This window comes from Hoplias malabaricus, chromosome 16 (assembly GCF_029633855.1).
Source record: "Hoplias malabaricus isolate fHopMal1 chromosome 16, fHopMal1.hap1, whole genome shotgun sequence".
NCBI lineage: Eukaryota > Metazoa > Chordata > Actinopteri > Characiformes > Erythrinidae > Hoplias > Hoplias malabaricus.
Genome location: NC_089815.1, coordinates 4,456,155 through 4,479,430, shown reverse-complemented (window position 1 = coordinate 4,479,430; position 23,276 = coordinate 4,456,155). Strand labels below are relative to the sequence as shown.

The following is a 23,276-nucleotide window of genomic DNA, read 5'->3' as shown; positions in this document are numbered from 1 at the left end:
AAGATTTTTGTCAGGACGTTTTTAGGCGGAGCTCATGTGGTAGAAACCCATGTGGAGAAAGTGTTGCTGGAAAACCGAAGCATTTTGAGAAACGGGCTTTTAAACATGTTCAGGGTCTGAGAAATCGAGCTAAAAAAGAGGACAAGCCGAAGAAATGACAGAACCAGGGAAAGGAGCGAGAAAATCGCAGAAAAAAATGAAGAAGCGCGCAAAACCCAGGTTAACTTTTTTTCCCATGTGGTTACATTGAGGTTTAAAAGCAAAGTCTTAAATGTGCTGCTTAAGTTATGGGACAAAGACAATGTGCTCCTGGAAACACACTGAAGTATAAAGCAGTAAAATGCACGGTTTACTATTTTCTTTCATATTGTTTAAAGGTGCAATAGACTATGCAACATGTGCTGGTGTGATTTGTATTAGTGTAAGACTGACTGTACTTTCTCTAGCAGTGAGGAAGCAGTGGGCAATGCTGGAGAGGGTTATGTGATTGGCCTGGTGTCCGGCAGCTTGGGTTCAAAAACCACACCATCCTCTGGAACTCTGTCCTCCCTCTTCTCAACCGCATCCTCCAACACCTTAGTCTTTGTTCCAGCACAAAAGGTAAGCTCCACATATCATTGAATTTCCTGGAAGTCTTGAGTACAATGGATGATAGTAATACTGTACCTTGTCCAGGTTGAGGTGAAGGGCAGCCAAATGAAACATGAACCAGAACAAGTACAAAGCTCTAAAGAACCTTCACAACAGAAGACAACGACAAAGGAAAGATCGGCAGCTGAAGAGAAGCTACACTGCAGGTTTTTATATTTTAAAAGAGCAGTCATTTTCTCTAAAGATGCTTCTTCAGTTCATTGTACGGACACACAATGGCCTGGATGTGAGGCCAGTAAGGAACCGGTCTTTCTCAGTGCTGCAGTGACGCTGATGTGGTGTGTTAGTGTGTGTTGCCTTGATTTGCCTGGATCAGACACAGCACGGTTGCTGGAGTTTAAACCCCTGAGAATAGCCCATCAATCAAAAATACTCACTACCGAAATAATACCTGCTCTATTGGGGTCCTGACCATTGACGAACAGAGAGTGGAGCAGCACACAGACGACAGTCCCTACTTGTAACTATCAGTGGACAATGTGTCGTTGCTAATAGACCACCACTACCTCTAAAACAAGCCATTAAAAAAAAAATACAAATTTCTAGTAAGACTTTTCCATTATGTGAAGTAATGCCATCAGCGTGGGGAGAGCGGGAGGAAAAGTTTGTGAATGCCGTGTTAGGATATTATACAGTATTATGGTTTTACTAAGATCTAAACTGTAACTATGGTGGTCTTCTGTCTTGATTTTACAGGGAAAAAGCCTTAAAAAACGCAGATGACGAAGATGATGTGAAAAGTCCAAAGAAAGTCAAGCGCAAAGCCCCAGAAAAAGATTTTGACGGAGAGGACCTGGATGAGAGGTCAGGCAAGAAACAGAGGATTCAGCGGAACATGGCGGAGGAGAGAATCAAACTGAAAAGGACAGTGTTTGTGGGAAACTTGCCCCTCAATTACCAAAAGAAGGTAGTCCAGCTGTGAGCCAACCTCTTAAAAAATAATAATAATAAAAATCAATCATGTTCACGTCATGTTCTTTTTACCTTCTCCTTGGTTTGCAGCATGTGAAAAGGGTCTTCAAGGATCTGGGGGCCATCGAATCAGTTCGATTCCGCTCAGTGGTAAGTGCCCTCACACTTTAACTGAAGCATACTCTTTATCAGCTTGTAGTTTTCTAATGGATGCCTCTTACAGGTTCAGGAGGATCCAACAATGTCCCGGCGGCTTGCCACCATTCAGTAGGTGTCCCCCAATCTTTAAAACCTCATTTATTAAAAAGGGTGTCATTTCCATTAGTGTGTTATTATCTGTTCATCTCCAGGCGCCAAGTTGACTCCAAACAGGACAGCATCAACGCTTATGTGGTCTTCAAAGAAGAAGAAGGGGCTGTTAATGCCCTGCAAAGGTAATACATCTTTTATCTTTGTAGAAATGATAGCCCTGGAGTATGAGGAGTAAGGAATGCAGTTATTTTTTTTTTTTTAAAGAAAGTCAGGACACATGTGTTCTTTCACCCCAACAGTAACACAAATGATTAACCTATGCTCAGAATCTAGAGCAATCTCTCCTCCATTTCAATAGTGAACACTCGCACCATTCCATGCCCCCCACTCACTGACTTGGTTTTGTAGGAATGGGATGGAGATTGAGAAAGACCACTACATCAGAGTGGATCGAGCCTCAAAGAACCTTACAGTGAGTGTCATTCAAAGCTGTTCTGCTCATTGTAATTTTAATGTAATTGTGTAAATGTATATAATTATCATTAGACGTCTGATACCTTTGTCAAACCAGAGTTGTAGAGTCTGACATCCAAAATACTTTGTCTTTTATTCCTTGTGTAGCATGAACATAAGAGGTCTATATTTGTGGGAAATCTTCCTTATGGTAAGAGTCCTCTTTTGTCGTATTTATCATTGCGGTTTTGCGTTTGAGGATGCAGAAAAGAGAACTAGCACGACTCCTTCCCAATAACAATACCACTATAATCCCTCACAGATTTGAAGGAGCTCCCCCTGCGGCAGCACTTTGAGGAATGTGGAAAAGTAGAGGCTGTGCGCTTGGTGAGGGATCGAAATTCTGGTGTCGGAAAGGGCTTCGGTTATGTTCTTTTTGAGGTATGAGATTGAGGTACCCTTCTTTATGGTCTGTGATGGAGTGGTAGTTTGGGGAAGCAGAGCATTTCATGTCAAATTGCTCCGAATGGCATCGTGTACATTTTAATGTATTGTTTACACATTGCAGCCTTTGGTGACATCAGTATGGTTGTCCAGTATACAGATCCAGTCAGAGTAAGTTGTTGTTCTCTCTTTTCAGAACACAGACTCTGTGATGCTCGCTCTGAAAATGAACGGCTCTCTTCTGCTCGATCGGAAAATCAGAGTCAAGAGGTCTGTGAAGAAAGAGAAAGTAAAGAACGACAGAGGACCACCAGGGAAAAGCGCTAAAGGACAGAACAGAAACGATGGTGGGAAGAAAACAGGACCCAAACCGGGACGCTTTAAAGGCTCCAAGAGACCTGAAGGCAACAAGCCAGCCGGGAAAACCTTTAAGAAAAGTCTGGGTGCAGGCAGCAAATCTACATCCTTCAAAGGAGAGATGGCCGATCCCAACTCAAAAAAGGGACTGAAAAAGAGGTTTAAACCCAAAAAGAAAAAATAAGAATGACTTTCTGTTTAATCTTGAACTATTAGTGAAACATTGTCAAAAAATGTGGCAGATTCTTGGAGGAAACATCACAGCTTCATCCATATTTTATTTTTAGTTTTTAAAATAAAAAAAGTGACTCCATTAAACGTGAACTTAAAACAACACCCAAGCACCTTCAACAGTACCTCAGACAAACGATAATGTTCTACGTGATTTTCTTTTCCTTCAAAAATAAATTGACAGAAAAAGTAAAACATTAAAATCCATTCTCTACAGATCGGGGAGGTAAACTGCTGAGCTGAATTCATGTGTCTGGGCCTGAATGCAGTAAGGGTGCCTATGCATGAGAAGGCTCACACAGGATCAGACTCAGTTCCCCCTCAGATTGAGCAGGAAGCTCTGGACTAGAAATGCATCTGCACACAGAGAAGAGACACAGGGGATACTCTACCCATGCTCTAGCCTTTTAGACTAGAATCTTGTCTGCAAGCTTATGCATCTACCGTATTTTTCGGACTATAAGGCGCACATATAATCTTATGATTTTCTCAGAAATCAAAAGTGCGCCTTATATGTGTACCCACAAATGGCTTAAGCATTACGGCCACCGTAGTCAGGATCCTCACTGAGCGCGGTGATACATACAGCTCTGTGCGCAGGACATCCGAGCTTTCAGGAAGTCTGGAATCATCACTGAAGAGCTAAACATCAGCAATGAGACCGACTCGGATAATGATGAGGGGGACCCGAGCATGCTTGATGCCGAAATCGCCCAACTATTAAACTCTGATACTGAAGATGAAGAGTTTGATGGATTTGTGGTGGAGGAATGAACTGAAAAAGTAAATGTATTGATTTGCAGTTACAACTGAACAAGTTGAGAGTTTTCGTGAAAGAGTTAAATAAAGTTTGACTTACGGGTCTGAGCTTTGTTTTATTTAATGCGCTGCGCCTTATATATGAACCAAGACGCCTTAGCAGGCCCTTATTGATAAAGCGCCTTATAATCCGGTGCGCCTTATAGTTCGAAAAATACGGTACTCATCTAGTCTCTCACGGCACTGTCTAATGTGTAGGCACAATAACCCATGAGTTTACGGTGGTTTTAAATATGCTAATGAACTCAGTGTAACGTTAATGAATCCAGCTCTGCAGTTTAACTCCCGCTTTTCTTTGACCTGCTCTTTAAATACGACAGAATGAAAATCCTAACAATGAATAAACGTCGGATTTGGCCAGAGGGTCTCAGTCCCAGTCCTGGGGCCTCACGTCTCTACCTTTGATTCATTTCTTCAGGACGGGGGTTTTCTAAACGTTTTATAGCATTTAGAGAACTGTTAAACAGTAAAGTGAGCATTACGATTAACTCTCGAGCTGCTGATATGATCTTAATACTAGAAAGCTTTCGGGAAGCAATGCCCAGGTCGTTGCAAACACGTGTTCAAACTGGAAAAATGACTAGAATGGGACTGAAAACCACTGGATCTGTCAATGTAAACATGGTCTATGGCCAAGGAAGATGTGTGAATAATGTGCAGCATTTGCTTGTTGCATATTTGCTGATTTTTTTTAATCATGTTATATTTTAATAAAGTTGAAAATATAACTGAAGGTCAAACCTTTCTCATTCGTTTACAGATCTGAAAACACTAAACGCTGCTGTTAGTTACCTGAAAGGGTTAACAAAAGGTTACCACACATTAAAACACTGACTCTTAACAGGAGCATAATTTCCAGGCTTGCAGCTTCTACAGATAACTTTAGTTGTTTCTTCAGAAGCATGGCGGCTGACCGTTGTATAAACCGTGTTGAGGGAAATGGGACAGTGGTGATTCAGTGGTGGAGGAGTGAAAGAGCTTTGAGGAGGTTCCACGGAGAAGCGTCACATAAATAACTGCATCTTATTCAATGTCGTCGTCACTCAGACTCTGTGCGCTGACAATCCGCTGCAAGGAAAAAGGGAACACTTAGATTAAAGGTATAGACAGATGACGAGGCATATCCTTCTGACTGTGTGTTAAGCCAGTGTTCCAGTGCTAGCTGGAGGACAGTGGAAAATAGTCATTCTCTGTTCCTCACCTGACTGATGGTGGGCAGTTTGGTGAGGAGCATCTGGAAGACCGGTGGAGGCAGGGTCTGCTGCAGCACCTGGAGAAGCTGCTGAGGCTGACCACACACTGCAATGGCGTTGGTCAGGTGGTCCACTCCTTTCTCATAGTCTCCTAAAAGATGAAACGCAAGTTGACATATAAACTTTTCGCAAAAGGCAATATTAAGGCTATAAACGCTCCAACTGTTAGGATTTACCACATTTGGAAGCACAAAGTTAAGGATTCCAAAATAGAGTATGTATGGCCAAAGGTTCATTCATTCATTATCAATAAGCCCTTATCCAGTTCAGGGTCCAGAGCCCACCCGGAATCACTGGGCGCCAGTCCTTCACAGGGCAACACACAACTACGGACACTTTTTTTGAGTCGCCAATCCACCTACCAACCGGAGCACCCGGAGGAAACCCACACAGACACAGGGAGAAGACACCACACTCCTCAGAGACAGTCACCTGGAGGAAACCCACGAAGACACAGGGAGAATACACCACACTCCTCACAGACGGTCACCCGGAGGAAACCCACACAGACACAGGGAGAACACACCACACTCCTCACAGACAGTCAATCGGAGACAACCCACGAAGACACAGGGAGAACACACCACACTCCTCACAGACAGTCACCCGGAGGAAACCCACACGGACACAGGGAGAACACACCACACTCCTCACAGACAGTCACCCGGAGAAAACCCACGAAGACACAGGGAGAACACACCACACTCCTCACAGACAGTCACCCGGAGCGGGAATCGAACCCCGGCCTCCAGGTCCCTGGAGCTGTGTGACTGTGACACTACTTGCTGCGCCACCGTGTATAATTGATTTTTATCAATTATAATATGGCTTTTTAAATACCTTATGAGTAATTTAATGTTTTCCCTTGCTTTTTTCTTCTAGTACATGGTTAGTACAGGGTTAGTACATGCAACAACAATCAAAAAGAGCCTAGGATCTCAAATCATTTTCTGTGAAGTAATTTGCTTGAATACCTCTGTAAATATACTGTTTCTCCACGTTACAAATGTAATTTTAAGGTTTACTCAATATATTTACAACATGCAGCTGTGCAAATCGCCCTCCACCACAGCTGCCCCAGGCATTAACCATTTACATTACAACCATTTAAATATGAAATAGAAAATGTGAACTCTACCTTGTGCCAAAAGTTCTTCTCCCAGCTGAATCTCCTCGAGGAAGAATTTCTGAACGGCTTCAGCATCCTTCAAGTCTGGTAGCTACAGACGATACACACAAACTTTAAGTCAGAAGATTCTGCATGTGTGACGTTCATATTCTTTGTATCAAGATATAATGATTAGTAAAATATAAAGAAATATCTTAGAGCTATGAGAATTGGTTATTTTGTATGACAATGTAGTTACAGTTTCACTATTGACTGCACTAAACAGAAGATGTGTAACTAAAGACTACTCCTTTTTTTTTGGAGATTGGATACAGAATAATCCATGTGAATACAGAAGGGAAAGGTTAGATTCAATCATTAATTTCTCAAAATCCTCAAGGTTCTCAGTGGGTCTGGCGCCCACATACAAACATTGGCTGCAAGGCGGGAACACACCCTGGACATGGGACTAGCTCATCAAAGGGAATCCCTAACACACACACACACACTGGGAGAATGGGGGAAACACACAAAACTGCACACACAGTGACCTGAGATGAGGTTTGAACCCACAACCCCAAGACCCTGGAGCTGTGTGACGGTGACACCACCTACAGCGCCACCGTGCAGCCCACAGCAGAATCAGCCAAATAAAACAAGAGTTGCACTTACCCGTGATATTCCAGCTTTTTCTTGTGCTGCTTTCTGCTTCTTCCTTCCTGCGAATAACAAAAAGCATTAGCTTTAATTCAACATTGAGTAAATTGCTCGGGTTAGAGTGTGCGTGGATGGACATGAAGTGTAAGCTGAACATTTGTAAATGTAACGTAATGTCAAGCATAGGTGAGATGAATATAAATCACAAACTGCTCTAACACAGTCAGCTGGTGCCAGCTTTGTTTACATTAACGTATGATCTGGGGAGAGAATGGTACTCTGAAACATTTCATCAACATTTGCCCATGACAAACGATTTCTACAATACAGACTAGTTGAAGGGCTCATTGTGTTTTAGTAAAGAGACCATCCTTTTTACAAACATGATGTACGTCATGAGCCTGGGGTGTGTGTGTGTGTGTGTGTGTGTGTGTGTGGGGGGGGGGGGGGGGGGGGGTATTCCCTGTAGCAGGATTTCTCATTTCTGATTAACCCTTTCTAGCTGCACTGGGGGACCACACTGGCAAAACATCATTGTCACAGTACTGCAGGGTTATCCCTGACCAGGATAAAGTAGGTACAGAAAATGAACGACTGAATTAATGCATTAATTTAGTGGACTAACTGCCGCATTTGTCGAAATTCAGGTGCGTGAACCCTGCTGGCAACATTGGTGAGCGACAACAACCGAGAGGCACGTGACGGAAAATGCCAAGTGCACCTTTAAAGTGTTAAACGGTATAAAACAGCAAAGCGGCTGGTTTAGAGATTCATTCTTAAACAGCGCGTAAGAAACTAAGAAATGAGTCCGTGGAGGAGGGATACTGACTCTCTCTCAGCTTGCGCTTGAAGTTCGGGTCGCTCCTTCTCTTCCTGTCGAAATAGATGCAGTAACCGACTAACAGCGCGGCTCCCACTCCCGCCGCGATAGCGCTCGTCTTGCCGCCCATCATCACTCCTCTCTAGCGCTTTACACACGCTGTAAACTCGGGGGTCTCTTGAGTGTAAAGGGCAGAATTATTATCGAGAGACTGTGAGCATGACCCCTACAGTATGGAGCAGAAGAAAAAGACCCCTTTGCGCAAGCGCATTCCATCAGGTGACAACTGGGCTGTCCTCAATATCGCCTGATTAATTTATTGATTATTTTGGATTTAAGACAAGTGCCAGGTGTGATGTCAGTGTAACTTCTAGATGTTGTCTACTGTAAAAAAAAAACTATAATTCAAAAGGAAAAAAAAAATATTTCGGTCATTACACCGATGTAATATCAGAACGTTTCCATTCCAAATGTGGACACGAGGTGGCAGCAGACACCCACGATAAATTTGCTTCGAGTAGAAGCAACAGTGCAATCAAAACAAGTCCATTTCTATTCTGTGGAGATTGGATACAAGAAAATCCATGTGAATAAGGAAGAAAAATGTCCAAATTAAACAAGTCAAATAAAACAAACAATAATAATAATCATCATTAATTAATGAATTCATTTTCTGTAATGGTTTCATCCTGTTCATATGGTCTTGTTAAATATATAGCTATGCTAGCTGTGCTAACTATATTTTGCTGAGAAATATCCCACACAACTGGAGTTACACACTAACTAAACTTTCTGGCTTCCATGGTCAATAAGGCCTTACATTAGAAGGGGGGGGGGGGTTACGACTACTGACGTGCAGACTGACCAATTAAATGTTTACAGAAAAGGTTATCGACCAATAACGGTAGCTCTACAGTCAGACCGTCCAATCAGAAGATTTTAGGCTACTTCACCACGCCCCCTTCTCACTCGAAGCGAACCAATCGGAGTAGGGGAGGGCGGGACTAGTTTGTGAACGAAACTTCTCGAAATTCTATGTAAGCTCTAGAAAAAAAAAATCCCGGACGTTTGTGAAATTCCGCCCGGACATTGATTTATGTCTAAAAATGAGGACATGTCCGGGTAAAAGAGGACGTCTGGTCACCCTACACTGAACATACAGCAGTACGTTGTAGTTCTACAATTACAAACTATAATCCTGTGGGGCATCAATGACTGTGTTGGTTATTACTCCGGCCAATTCAAGCAACTGAATTTTTTAGGTGCGACAATGTCCCTGATTCCTTTAAAAAACAAAAAACAAGGGTCCCAAACAGAAAAATTGACAAGTAAACATTCTTTTTACCCAATATATTAACTGTACTGTGACTAATTATATGTTTTTTAAATGTTCTTATATTTAAATATAAAGAATTCAAGAACAAACTTACTTTGCCAGTTGGAGTTTTTACAGGAATCTTCCTGTACTTAAGACTGTATTTAATGTTTCCCAATTCCAGTTTCTGGAATCCACATGTTGTGCACACTTTTGTGTTTTTCCTGCAGTAACGGACCTGATTCAGCTCCAGAAGTGCTAGATCATTACCTAAATATGTGACTCAGGGAAAACACGCAATAGGCACATTGCAGGTGGACAGCACGGCTGGGACTGGGAAACACTGCTTTAGTCAGAATGACGTTTACCTCTGCAGAACAGACTTTGTGTGTGTGTGTTTTAAAACGCAAGTGCTAATTAGGACTAGTCAGCAGTTGCATGTGGTTGAGACAGTGCCCAGGCCTCTGCTCTACACCCAGCACTACTAGCCTACATCAGAGCATGCAGCTGTTGTGGTCATACTTTATTAAAGGGATGGGTGCCTGACTGCATGTCGTCATTAACCACATGTTTTCTATGGGGATTCGCTTAGGGGTGTGTATATTTTAGACTGGTCCCAGTTGACAGCAGAGGGAAGGATTATAATTGTCTGGTTGTCTCTATGTTTGCTTTGAGCAAAATGGAAAACCTTTGGTGTTGAACCCAAGAACAGCTATAAACGAAAGTAGCCACCATCTTGAAGCCTGTAGTTTTTGACCAATTTTCAAAAACTAAATTAGAGTACGCAGTATCAGTGGGGAACCTTCACTGCCTTGTAGGTTTTTAAGAAATTTCCAGGTATTGATTGCTAACAAAAGGGTTAAAATCATGAATCGTATGATAGAAAATTATGTAGTTAATTTTTTATTTATTTATTTTTGGTAATATCTATGTAGATCCAGCAAGACCTCTTGTTAATTAGACCAGGAGCTGATCTGAAGGCCTATTAATTCATTCATTTTTTGCATGTAACCGCTTCTCTAGCTCAGGGATGCAGGCACAAGGCGGGAACACACCCTGTAGGGGGCACCAGTCCTTCAAAGTGCAACACACACTCACACATTCACTCACACACCCATACATGGACATTTCTGAGTTGCCAATTCACCTAAAAACGTGACCGTGGGAGGAAACCGGAGGAAACCCACACAGACACAGGGAGAACACAGAAAAGTGTGTTGCTTGAAAATACCTGAGATATACCAATGACTTTGTGTACAGGAGATGGTCTGATCCATGTGTTTTTATCAGTTCATGCCAGGTCTCTTTACTGAAGGAGTCACTGTAAAACCGCTACAAGACACATTTTCTTTTACTTTAGACATCTTCAAGCTTCAGATGTCTGTGTTCATTCTAGAAAATGGTCACTGAGTCTTTATTAAAGTTGCAAGCACATCAGAATATGCAGGATGTAGGCCTTCTTGTGCCTTTATATATTACGTAGGGGATAATCTGTGGCAGTCTCTCTAATAGCGGCTTATCAGATCACAGCTGATTCACAGCTGGGCCCTGTGAGCCTATGAGTGGAGCTCTCGCTCCTTCAGGACATCTGTCCTCACAGCCCAGACATCACAGCTATCCGGCAGCTTAACCGCCGCCGTATTACTAGACTGTTCCTGGAAGTTGCTTCTACATGCCCTGCCATGCCACTCCCACTCTAACCACACTCCTTCTGGAGGCCTAATAACTGCCTGAGCTCCAAAAGTGGGTGTGTTTGAGTAATGCACATTCCAGACTGATTTCTTAAAGCGATTAGATCCTAGTTACACTGCATGCGTACGTTCTGTAGGTCACAGGATCTGAGAGTCAGATGACTATGAGGGTAATGGAGGACTGCCAGAGGGCTAAAAAACAGGTCTGACCGTGGTTATTATGTGCAAACTGCCTGACTGTGCTAGGGTTGCGTTATATGTCAAAATGCTGATACTGTGATTATTCTCTTAGGTATTACATTAACTTGTATTACATAAAAAATGAACATTTAAAACATATGACATTTAGCGCATGATCTATTCACGAGTCACATATCTATACACGTGCTACAGAGGTAGGTTCATGCGGTGTAAATCGTCCTGAAATGCCAAGCATAGGTGAGATGAATATAAAGTTCTATAGCCCTGGGTTGTGGAGCAGGAGAACTGTGTTCTGATAGAGGTCCATGTAATACATTTGGGATGAGCTGGAGTGGTATTTGTGATCCAGAACTAAGGTTTGCATGGCTGAATGCCATGAAATCCTCATGAAAAGGTTTCACCATCTACTATAGAGCCTTTCCTGAAGTGTAGAAACTATTTCTGTCACAAAAGGGATCAGTGAATACAGACTCCAGTGCCTTTTCTACATCTCAGAATGGTTCTGTTCTCAGCCGTGAACGTATACACACACAGTTATTTTCTGAGGCATTTGCTGAGTGCAGTGTGGGCGCAGCTGAAGCAGAACTGTGTGAGTGCATTGTGTTTGCTTGTTTTGATTTTTTTTTTCAGCCAAGTCAGCACGTTGAGCACTAACCTCGCTCACTGACTTCCTTCTTCTTCTTCGTGGCTGATGCAATTATCTTTCACTATGTAATCCTCCATGTCCTTCACCATGCTTTTTAGGCTTGGCTCCCAAGCAGCGAAAGGCCAAGGCTGCACTTAGGTGTCTACTCCCCAGACACAGTCTGACTGGCGCGTACACAACACTGCTACAGCAGCAGAATCACAAAATGAGTCTGTGGTGTAGAAAAACAACACAAACAGAAGGTTAATAGTGCAATGTTTAGTGCCAAAAGGGGACATTTAGTAACTCTAAAGTTAACGCTTTGTAAAAATGCAGTCCCCATCGAGGTGAGTTTGCTGTTATTGGTATATTTTTGCTATAAGTGGGTTAGACATTACATTTATTTACATGGAGTGATAGAGCAACACCCAATACTCTTGGGCTGAGTTGGAGTGGCTTTGTTATCCAGAACTACTCACACAATGAATAGGTGTCCACAAACTTTTGCCCATATGTTGTAGTTTAGCTGTATTTTAGATTGTACCTTTAACATAGTTTAATATTTACATTGTACTACAACCACAGGACACTACAAGACTGACTCGCTGTTTCTATTCACATTAAAGAAATAATCTGGAGTCTAAAAAGCATTCTTTATGTAGTGTATCAGAAGGATGCACTCACACAGTAAAAAAAAACAGACCCAGCGGCATTGTGGGAAGAGCACTTTCAGCAAAGAAGGACAGGCCTATCACACACACATCATATGACGCTAAATATCAGGCCTGTGGTTGTGGTTGCTGTGTGATTTCTGTGTGAATGATTCAGTTTGGAGACGCCCCACCCTCCCTCTCTCTCTCTCTCTCTCTCTCTCTCTCTCTCTCTCTCTTTCCTTCTCTCTCCCTCCCTCCATCCTCTTTGGGGCAAACAGAGGTGTAATTATTTTTACCCAGGCTGCAGCTGCTTTATGTGAACTTTGGCAGGCGCAGTGCAGCATGGAGCGGCTCCAGGAGACAGGAACTGAAAAAAATCCCCCCCTCCGTCCCTTAGGCTGGAATAATATACACCACTTTTTGAGCCTCTGCCCAGGAACGTCCAGCTATAAAACCCTCGCGACAGGCAGACCCTGTATTTTCCATGAACCCAGAGAGGGCTGTTAGCCGTCCAAAAAACGATGTCATCAGATGTGTTTTCAAGGAGGAACACGTAGTGGAACCTGGAATGGGGTGGTGTGGGTGGCTCGTAAGCGAGGAATAGGAAGATGGAACAAAAAGTTGGAGAGAAATGGGAGCCAGAATGAGAGAGGAAGAGAGATTCAGAGGGAGAGGGTAAAGTCTCTTTTTTTTTTGTGCTGGCGTGGTCCCTGGCCTGGGGAGCCCATTAGACCTCCTGCTCTTGGCCCAACGCTTGGCAGCAGTGGTTTTCACGGTCAGTAAACAGTGGATCTCTCTCAGCAATCTCTCCACTCCCCAACTCAAATCACAGCTTTCAGTGCCTGGGTCATGGGAGGTGAAACACACAAATGCCTGCTCGTCCCACCCTCACTGAGAGAGAGAGAGTGTGTTTTTCTTGGACTCACAGTCCACTTTAAATGGTGGCTTGGCACAAAGATCATGTACAATTGTCCATTTACTACAAATATAGTCAGTTTGCCAAGACATATCAGTGAAGTTAGCTTCTATAGTATGCTTACAGTCATCATATCGGCGAGGCAAGCCCAAAACATCAATATTTGTATTAAATTGTGACCAGTTGTTAAATAATCTTGACAGTCTTAGACGTACATGTGGTTGTTGACACAGTATGACTTTCTGTTATCTACAAAAACAACAAAAAAACTACAAATGCTTAGCGATGCGACATACTTTTGTCCATTTCTTGGTACATTTTTAAAAGCCACATAGAAGCTTTAACACAAGGGGCAGAGAAATCTGGCTGCCAGTTGGAAAAGTGGAGACATGGTCACTCTTCGTTCAGTAGGGGTAGCTGCTGCGCTAAGCTAACACTTATTCTCCAAACACACTCACATACACGACTGTACACACACACAATATCTTAAAGAACAGTGTGGTGCTGGGTTTAAAGGTATAATTAGTAGATGTAACCATGGCATTCAGATAAAATAACATTACTTAACAAAAGTAGGGGGTATAAACTCTTCTATAGTAAGGCAAATTTAATCATTAAAGCCTTATAAGTGCAGGGGCTGCTAGCATGCTTCATATTATGGTATTAAAATGCCAAGTGACCATCAGGGAGCCGATAATGCACTCAGAAACAAGCTTCGACATAATATTACTCAGATTTTACTAGTTCTAAAATCCCCTCATTCATAATCAGAGCAATCTATGCATTCATTAAAAAGTCATCTTTCTATTAAAAGAAGGAGGTCGACTATCCCCATCTGTGGCTATGTTTACTGGAGACACACCAAAAAGATGCCCTTTCCACATCGTCATATCTCTCATGCTAGCCATGCCACACATAATGTCCGTTTGAATGTCTGCGAATGGAGGCTTTGAGGTGTACAAAATCCACCCTGTATCACATTATCGGGCAGGCAGGAGAGGAGAGTTGATCTGCACCTGTTCGGCCTCTCTGTGTTCAGCCCCTGTGTGCTTCTGCCATTAGCGCCAGCCAGCCAGGCACATCCACAGGAGCGGCTTGGCAGAGGTCAGCGGCGCTGCAGATGGCCCGGGATTGATGCTCTGCATGCAGCGTCCGCCTGCAATGGATCTGATTAAAGCCTTTGAAAAAGAGACAGGCATTGATCACGTGTGGGCACATCCGAGCATACCAATTAAGCCTTTTGAACTGCCTTCAAATTATATCGGGATTGTTTAAATCCAATGATTAAAGAGCCATGAATAGCCATTATTGAAGTGAAACATTCTTTTATCCTGTCGTTGCTTTTAAAAGGGGGCCAAGCACTTTTGGTGTGTCTTTGTGTGTAATATGCTAGTCCTCCACAGCGCAGGGCAGCACAGGAAAAAAGAGTTAAAAAAAAAAAGAAGCACAGTAGACGGTTGAACAGGAGGCTTCCTTTTCTTGTGCTAGGCTGCCGCTGAAACTGTGTAAGCAGGATTAGCTTTACACTCCATCACTTTTCCTGCAGTGACTAGCAGGGCCTCTGGAGACACGTCTGCAGGGGATTAGCCGGCTGGGTCCAGCCTTAGCGGGGTTTCCCATAGTCATGGCCTTCAAGCCTGTGAAACTGGAGATGGTTGGGGGGGTGATGGGATGGGCTGTTAAAGGCTCTGAGCCTCTGGATCTCCCACCGCACACATAGGGGAAGCTAGTTTCCACATCTACCACTTGTTTTTATAAGTGGGGAAAACGTAAATAGCACACTCCAGACACAGAACTGGTGGCCATTTTGAGACGCTAGCAGGTTTGGTAAGAAGTGGCTAGAGTGGTTTGTAAAAGAGATAAGTTCACATGGGCACAGAAGCCACGCTGAGGCGTGCTTATTATTACATTTCTACATCCATACTTTCCATGTTTTTGTAAATGTAGGTGGTTAAAAAACCCAGCGGAAACTAGCCCTGCTCCACTTGTGATCACATTCTGTCCCCATGCTAATCCACACTCTGTAAAAGTGTTTTGAAACGGACTGTATGATACTGCTGAACTATGCAGGATGTGTTTTGCGCTGAATTCCTCTGTCTGCATATTGTGTTCCAAAGCTTTGAAGCCTTTGTTTCAGGTCAAGACTCACATGAATACACTGGCACGAACCTGAGGCCATATTTTCTGTGTGAGTTTGGGAACTTGAGCTTCAGAAAACATTTCCAGTTTAGTTGCATTTACTTAGCCCCCTCTCTCTTTCTCTGGCTCTCCTATTTTTTCTCCCTCGCTCCCTGCCTGAAGCTCGCCTCAGGAAATACTCAAATGATGAAAGGCGCTGGTCTTTTTTCCCTTCTCCCTCCACACATTCATCATCTGGCTGTTCTCGTTTCCTGTTTACATGGCCGGGGGCAGGGCACCTCCCAGTGAAAGAGACGAGTTCTCTGATGATGCAATCCCACCAAACCACCCCCACCATTTCCCCTCCCTCCCTTCCCAAATTCTGTTCTCCACAGAAAGAAACACACACCATTTCTTATCCTCCACCTCCGCCATTTGCCCCGTGCTGAGTGATCTTTCAATGCCGAGGCCTCACCGCCCACGCTAGCAGTGGCTTAACATCTGCTGCCTATCTCTGCTGCTTTTGACATCCATTGATTAAGGCACAGGTGTGAATTCTGGTATGTGTGCTCTGGTAAAAGGAGAAGTTAGTTGGAAAGGCAGTGACAGGAGGCAGCTGTCAGCTTTTGTGTGTGTGTGTGTTGTTGTTTTTTTTTTTAAGTCAGAAATCTCCCCAGGTGCTTAGCCAAGGTCATTGGCTAGCAGCTAACAGCAGCGCCGCGTGGAGCCGGCCCCCATGCTGACTTGGCACTTTTCACAACACAGCCTTGCTTATGGTGCGCCAACAAAGAGGAAATTTGTGTTGAAAGCTTTTTATCATGAGTTCTGACAATAACACCATTTGAAATGATCCAGTTAGGCCCTGTAGTACAAGCACAGTCCTAGAGTCACTTCTAATCACAGCCACAAGCCCATTCCACACTGTATCTCCGTAACCATTTGCATGCTAATAATAAGCCTGCAACTGAGAAGGGGCAGCCATTTTATGATGGGCTCAGCTTCTATCAGTCCATACCAGCTGCCCCCTTCAGTAACCCAGCCTTTTGTTTGTTTATTTTCATCCCCCCCGGAATGTGATGAACATCATAGGGTACAGCTGTCCTAAAAATACAAACCTTCTATCTTTAAATATCCCTAACCCTTGCCCTTCCTCTCCACCACCATCACCGCCACCAAGGAGTGTCAGCTGCTTGTGAAGGTAAAGAAGGAAATGAAGCCAGAGGGAGGACGCTAAAAGGGCAAATGAGTTGATATCCCTGCAGCAGGGCTGAGTTACAGAGAGCCTGCCCGGCCATGCGTCCTCCACCCTGTCATATGAGACGGGTGACAGATGCCGTGGCCTCCAGCCCGCTGCTGCAAAGGCTGCCTAAGCACCTTTTCTATGTGCCAGCTTTGGCTCGCTCACTCTGCAGAGAATGCCATAGCGCTGCGTGCCAGCGAGCGTTACTGCTATTTGCTGACATAAAGTGATAGTTCAGCAAAAGTGTAGTTCCTCTTACTCTAAATGTAGTTGATCAGTCAAGGCCGGCTTAGTGTCTGAAGTTTCTGAGGGCTTGCAGTTGTGAAGTTTCTTTAGTTTAATTCATGAGCTAAAAGGCTAACATAGCTAACACGTATCAGATTATATTTAGCATTGTGTAAAATGTCACACACTTTCTTAGATGCTGTGTCAACAGATGTAGTTTCAGCCACTGTATGGCATACCGATAACTATAAAAATACTTATGCTTCAAAGTATGATACAAGGCTAAAAACAGAAGTAGCAGCCAGCCACAATGGAACCCGAATATCCTCCATTTTTATGTAATAGCAAGCTTTTAGCCTCTCTGCAGAGCATGCTGTTTAATTCTATGCCTCACCACGCATTATGGCAATTATCTAATATAAAATGATAGTTCAGCATTAACGTTTTCAGTTCCTCTTATTCCAAATGTAGTTGACCTGTCAAGACATACTCGGATGTTGGACGTTTGGTTCTTTAGATTTGTACTGGAGGAACGAAGGCTAGTTTAGCTGTATGTGCAAGAATTGTGCTGCAGTGCTAAACTCAGTAGCGGTAACCCTGAAGCCTGGTTTTTATGCTTATATCATTATGATGTAGTGGGGGAATTTATACTTTCTTTTCCCTGCTTCTGTAATGAGGACAGTGTCACCTTGATGTGCTACAGAACAGTAAAAAGTGGCCTTTTCCTCGTGACTGCTTGTAAAGCTCTGTGTTTGAAGTAGTTTGGTTCTGCTTTGTGGAAGCATTACACTGGTCCTACTGTGGCCTTGCAGACTTTCCAGCCTCATCTCACTGCTGGCTCCATCCACTTCAGCCAACAAGTGCTATTCCCTCTCCTCCCATAATCCTCTTTCTCATTGTATAGAGTGCTGCGCTGATGAATAATTGTGACAATGCTGAAGCATGTTTATTTTCGAATCCGTGAGCGTCGCTGCACCAATTTGCATCTGAAAGAACTGTTTGATGTCTTTATCTGAAACACAGAGGGCTTTGAAGCCTCTGACTGTAACCGTGTTTGTTTTTCCAATGTGATGGAAGGAAAGAGGGAGGGGGATTAAGTAATGCAAGTTTTTTTCAAAGTAATCACGACTAGGCAGAGTCTAAAGAGGACACTCGGAGAATACATCTCGTTCCCTCTTTTCCTCTTCTCTCCGTGTCTTCCCCTTGCCAGCGAGAAACAATTCTGCCTAATGCGCAGCTCTCCCGAATGAAACTGACACTTTGCTGATTAACAAATCAATTAACGCAGCTTGGACCAAATGCCTGCTTTCCACTCGGTGCTGCTGCTTCTAATATAATTCCCCCACAGGAAAAAAAAAAACAAAAAAACAGGGCTTTGAAAAAGGAAGCGTGCTTGAATGGAATCCAGCTGGTTTGGAATCGTGGCTTCACTTGTGCACCCTTTGGGCCTTCCTCCTCTTCACGTCACACCTTTTATCTCCGAATCAGTGAAACAGTCAAAACACGGTTAACTCCTTCTTCACCTGCCTCACCTGAGACATGTTAATACATGCTACTGTGCAGTAAATAAACTGTACCAACCGCACCAACCTGTCCAGTAACAGCAGCTGGAGCTCTTTATAGCAGAGCATTTGTTTTGATTTATGTATTTGTGTCTTGGGCTGGGCTTAGAAAGCATTGGAGAGATTACAGTGAGTGCACACTTTCAGAAGCTCTCCAATCAATGCCTTCTGCAAAACCTCCCTCCCAGGTCGCCACGACAATAGCAGCAGAACCACCAGATATTTAGTGCTTTTTATGTTTTTAACAGTTCAAAAACTGTTGAATCAAGCAACAAAATAATGTTAAAAAATGTCTAACATATTTTAAAGATCAAAACAATGTATTTGAGTAAGTCCTATCTATTTTACCTTCATATATTGCTCAGATTGTAGATGTTTAGCACAAAGACATGCAGCTTTGTTGCCTATTACCTTAAAAATAGCCATGAGGCAAGCCAATCATTGTATAATTATAATACATTTTTTCCTCTGTAGCTGGGCCAATGCTAGTGTCATATGCAAGCTCTCCTTGCCGTGCAATGGCTAGCATCTGCGTCTATCAAGACACTTGGATTACAACCACATCTTCTCAAACTGCTGCTAATGCAATGTCACTGAACCTCACCATGTGTAGGAGAACATTACCTGCCAAATTTGTGGCACTGAATGAAAGACACGTGGCTACATCACACAGGAGCCCCCTCAGAATATACTGACTATCAAGCTGGTTGCACAACTATGTGCTATTATGGAGATGGTAAAATTGCTAATGTTTATATTTTTGCAGCTTTGTGAACCATTTTTAAGACAATGAAAAAACATTTCAACAGAGCTGAATTAGGAAGTCAAACAACTAAAACAAAAGAAGAAGTGAATAGCTGCTGACTCATGTGTATGCACAAATTTCCAAAGAAGCAAACCAGTTCCTCAACCGTCAGTGTCACTGATAAACTGACATTTCACAACTGCTTTTTTTATATATGGGATCAGTAATCTAAGCTACTTCTAGACGTGGCAAGAGTGACCATACTCTAGTTAAAGGATACTTATGCTATACATAAACATTGAAATGACACTGAAAAGACTTTTAAAATACGAACTTACAAGGCCGAGACAATGAGGATACTGCAGGGTCAATATTTGCATGAGGGCAGCAGAGTGTGGCACAGCTCCAGGGTCCTGGAGGTTGTGGGTTCGTGTCCTGCTTCGGGTGACTGTCTGTGAGGAGTGTGGTGTGTTCTCCCTGTGTCTGCGTGGGTTTCCTCCGGGTAACTGTCTGTGAGGAGTGTGGTGTGTTCTCCCTGTGTCTGCGTGGGTTTCCTTCGGGTGACTGTCTGTGAGGATTGTGGTGTGTTCTCCCTGTGTCTGCGTGGGTTTCCTCCGGGTGACTGTCTGTGAGGAGTGTGGTGTGTTCTCCCTGTGTCTGCGTGGGTTTCCTCCGGGTGACTGTCTGTGAGGAGTGTGGTGTGTTCTCCCTGTGTCTGCGTGGGTTTCCTTCGGGTGACTGTCTTTGAGGAGTGTGGTGTGTTCTCCCTGTGTCTGCGTGGGTTTACTCCGGGTGACTGTCTTTGAGGAGTGTAGTGTGTTCTCCCTGTGTCTGCGTGGGTTTACTCCGGGTGACTGTCTGTGAGGAGTGTGGTGTGTTCTCCCCGTGTCTGCGTGGGTTTCCTTCGGGTGACTGTCTGTGAGGAGTGTGGTGTGTTCTCCCTGTGTCTGCGTGGGTTTCCTCCGGGTGACTGTCTGTGAGGAGTGTGGTGTGTTCTCCCCGTGTCTGCATGGGTTTCCTCCGGGTGACTGTCTGTGAGGAGTGTGGTGTGTTCTCCCTGTGTCTGCGTGGGTTTCCTCCGCGTGACTGTCTGTGAGGAGTGTGGTGTGTTCTCCCCGTGTCTGCATGGGTTTACTCCGGGTGACTGTCTGTGAGGAGTGTGGTGTGTTCTCCCTGTGTCTGCGTGGGTTTCCTCCGGGTGACTGTCTGTGAGGAGTGTGGTGTGTTCTCCCTGTGTCTGCGTGGGTTTCCTCCGGGTGACTGTCTGTGAGGAGTGTGGTGTGTTCTCCGTGTCTGCGTGGGTTTCCTCCCACGGTCCTCAGGTCACTGACTGCGAAGAATTTGTTTTGTTCCCCTAGTGTCTGCTTGGGTTTCCTCCAGCAATCCAAAAACACATGTTGGTGGATTGGATGTGTACAATCACCCATAGGTGTGAGTGAGCGTGTGATGTGTGACCTAGGATCAGCTCGCACTGTGAATGTATAAAATGTTACTGGGTGAAAATTAGATTTGTTTACTCAGGAATCTACTTTTAAAAATGCACTTTTACAAACATTACAAACAGTACAAACATTATCGATATTTTATTTAGGTAATTTGAGTAAATGTGATTATTTAGCACCACCTCCAACCCCAACTATATTTCATACAGTTTGAACACAATTGAGAGTCTTGAGAGCTGAAGCGCAGAAATTTTTCCCGCCCTCTGAGAATGAGACTACACAAAAAAAAAAAAAAAACAGTTCCACATGTGGGCCTTCTGTCTCCACGGCAACGTGGCCTTCTGAAGCAGCGTGGTTGCCAGGTAACGCTGCGTGGGTGTGTGAAGGCCAGTGGGCGGGGCTTGGTTAGGAGAAGCAAAGTAGTGCCAGAAGCGTGATCGGATTTTTAAAATATGTGTTTTCCCCACTTTCACTTCTGTATTCCTGGATCTTGGTGGCCTGTTGTATTCTCGTATGTGAGGTCATACTGTGTTCCTCAATCTGCTGAAGCCACGTTCATTCAACAAGTGCCCTCCTCTGTGAAACAATAAAAAACACCCATAGTGCTGTAATTCTGCCTCAGTGGCTTATTTAAGGCTCGTCGTGTCAACTGTGATTGTTATTGCCAGAAATATGTCTTTCAGCGAGGGTATGAAAGCTAGAAGATAGGATCTGTTACAACAGCTCACTGTGGTACTCTCCAGAACATGCTTTCACATGCCACGCCAAGCAGCTGGTTTCCTTATGTGAAACTGCTTTTTTAACACACTGCATCTGCATATTTCGGTTGAGGAAACAAAAGCAGAAGTTGCTTAACCAGATGAAGCAATTGAGGAGGATTCCTGAAAACGTTTCATCATGACTGTTCTGTACTGTAGGCGCCTTCTTAGTCATGCCCGTAGGAATGTGCTGTAATGTAAACACAAAGCACAAAGGCCACAAAATGGCTGACCTTGCCTGTTAAACAAAGGGGAAGAATCAGTGCGTCACAACAGCTCCAAGTCACAGTCATGAAGAGACACACACTATTCACAGCAATACTTCCTTTATCCGCCTTACAATATGATATTAATGGCTATTAATGATAGACAGGATGTTATTACACACAGAGGCAAAATCATATGAATGAATGAATGGCTTGATTAACAGCACTGAACACAATGGGAATTACACTAGCTAAAAGGAATAGTTAGATGTAAAACATAGTCTTCTTTTACAGTTTTGTACTTAGTTCAATCTCCTCTGAACTTGATCAAACCTCATTCAAGCCTCAGTTAAAAAAATAAAATAAAACCCCTGGTAATAACCCTGTTATTTCTACCTGGTACTAAACACAGTGTTTGCAAATGAATGAAAAAGCCTTATAATAACAGCTTCTTTTGTTTCGAGTCAAGCACATAAACTGCAAACTGAAAATTCAACGCTAACTCTTGTTTATAAATAGAAACATGACTCCCCAGGAAAGGGGAGACTTGAGTAACAGGTTATAAGCAAAATTAAATGTCAAACGCCTGCTTGAGATCAGATCAGTGTGCTCTTCTTGAATGTTTTGCCCGCATGCTTTGCAAGTCCAGTGCCTTGAGACTTGCTATGTTGTTCCAAGATGGCCGTCAGGGGCAAGGCTGAAGGAACATTCCTTGCCCTTCTCTGCCACTCCACGGTTCATGCTCCACTGCCATAAATCAGCTGCAGAGCGCCCCTCCGCTGTCCCGCCAGCTGACTGCTTGGATCGAGATCAGGAGCCTGAGTCTCGCCTCCAGATTTATCCCCATGACCTCTCACCTTTAGATCGTGCATTGCAAGCGGAGCAGGACTTCAGCAGAAACTGGGCCCGCCTCCCTGAGGCCTTTCTCAGAAATCCTCCCCCATAAACCCAACGAGCTTCACACATGTCTGTACAGCCAGGCACAGGCCACGCTACTTCTTCACAGCCGCATGTTTTTTTTTTCTTTTTCCCATGGTAACTGGTTCTCTTATCAAGCCTGGCCAGGTTGTGTTGTAAGGCTCAGGAATCCGATTACAAAAGCGTGTTTTGTTTTATTGTTTACTCCTTTAGGGATTGTCTAGCGAGCTTTTTTTTTTTACTGGTAACTCCGATGTGTGTGTGTGTGTGAATGCATTCTTAGAATATGTGTCACAACAAGGCCTGCAGCATTGACCTATCATAAATCTTGGTATGTACTCGCCTTTCTTTACTGACAACTGTTGTTTGGAACGAGGCCAACCATTATTAAGGGTTTCGAAGGAGAGTGAAAAATGCCCTTTACCCGCATGACGTGTTCTCTGAAGTCAAATCAAAATGCACCCGCGCGACCTGAATCAATATCTCATTTTACTGTCTACCAGCACAGCTCCACTTCGGGTCAGACATTACTCATTCAGGTCTGTTTATTTTGCTTTGACCAAAATAATAATAATAATAAAAAAAACAATAATACAAAATCGCCTCCAGAAAAAGCACAGCGCTGCTGGAGCACACCAGGGTTTCGAGTAGGTTACTCCAAGCCAAGGTCAACTGAAAATAAGGAAACATTTTTTATTTTAAAG

At 43.6% G+C, this 23,276-nt stretch overlaps 3 protein-coding genes across 4 annotated transcripts in view; 1 reads left to right on the top strand and 2 right to left on the bottom strand.

The window, feature by feature from the left end:
• Nucleotides 1-23,276, bottom strand: part of eif4a3 (eukaryotic translation initiation factor 4A3) — a 244,192-nt gene that overhangs the window by 39,226 nt on the left and 181,690 nt on the right. The gene's annotated exons all lie outside the window — the stretch shown is intronic.
• On the top strand, nt 20-3,286 carry rbm34 (RNA binding motif protein 34). 2 transcript variants are annotated; one of them, XM_066647762.1, is made up of 11 exons: nt 20-219; nt 450-600; nt 676-797; nt 1,348-1,558; nt 1,654-1,713; nt 1,787-1,830; nt 1,914-1,997; nt 2,224-2,287; nt 2,437-2,479; nt 2,591-2,709; nt 2,909-3,286. In XM_066647762.1, the coding sequence occupies exons 1-11, from the start codon at nt 155-157 to the stop codon at nt 3,251-3,253; spliced, it is 1,308 nt and encodes a 435-aa protein (XP_066503859.1). In that variant the 5' UTR covers nt 20-154; the 3' UTR covers nt 3,254-3,286. The 2 variants fall into 2 exon arrangements, with proteins under 2 accessions (XP_066503859.1, XP_066503858.1); XM_066647761.1 differs by having other exon boundaries at nt 447-600.
• On the bottom strand, nt 3,399-8,210 carry tomm20b (translocase of outer mitochondrial membrane 20b). Its single transcript, XM_066647763.1, has 5 exons — nt 7,967-8,210; nt 7,153-7,199; nt 6,511-6,592; nt 5,321-5,463; nt 3,399-5,187 (listed from the first exon to the last, which is right to left on the bottom strand). Exons 1-5 carry the CDS (start codon nt 8,088-8,090, stop codon nt 5,143-5,145), a joined length of 441 nt encoding a protein of 146 aa, XP_066503860.1. The 5' UTR covers nt 8,091-8,210; the 3' UTR covers nt 3,399-5,142.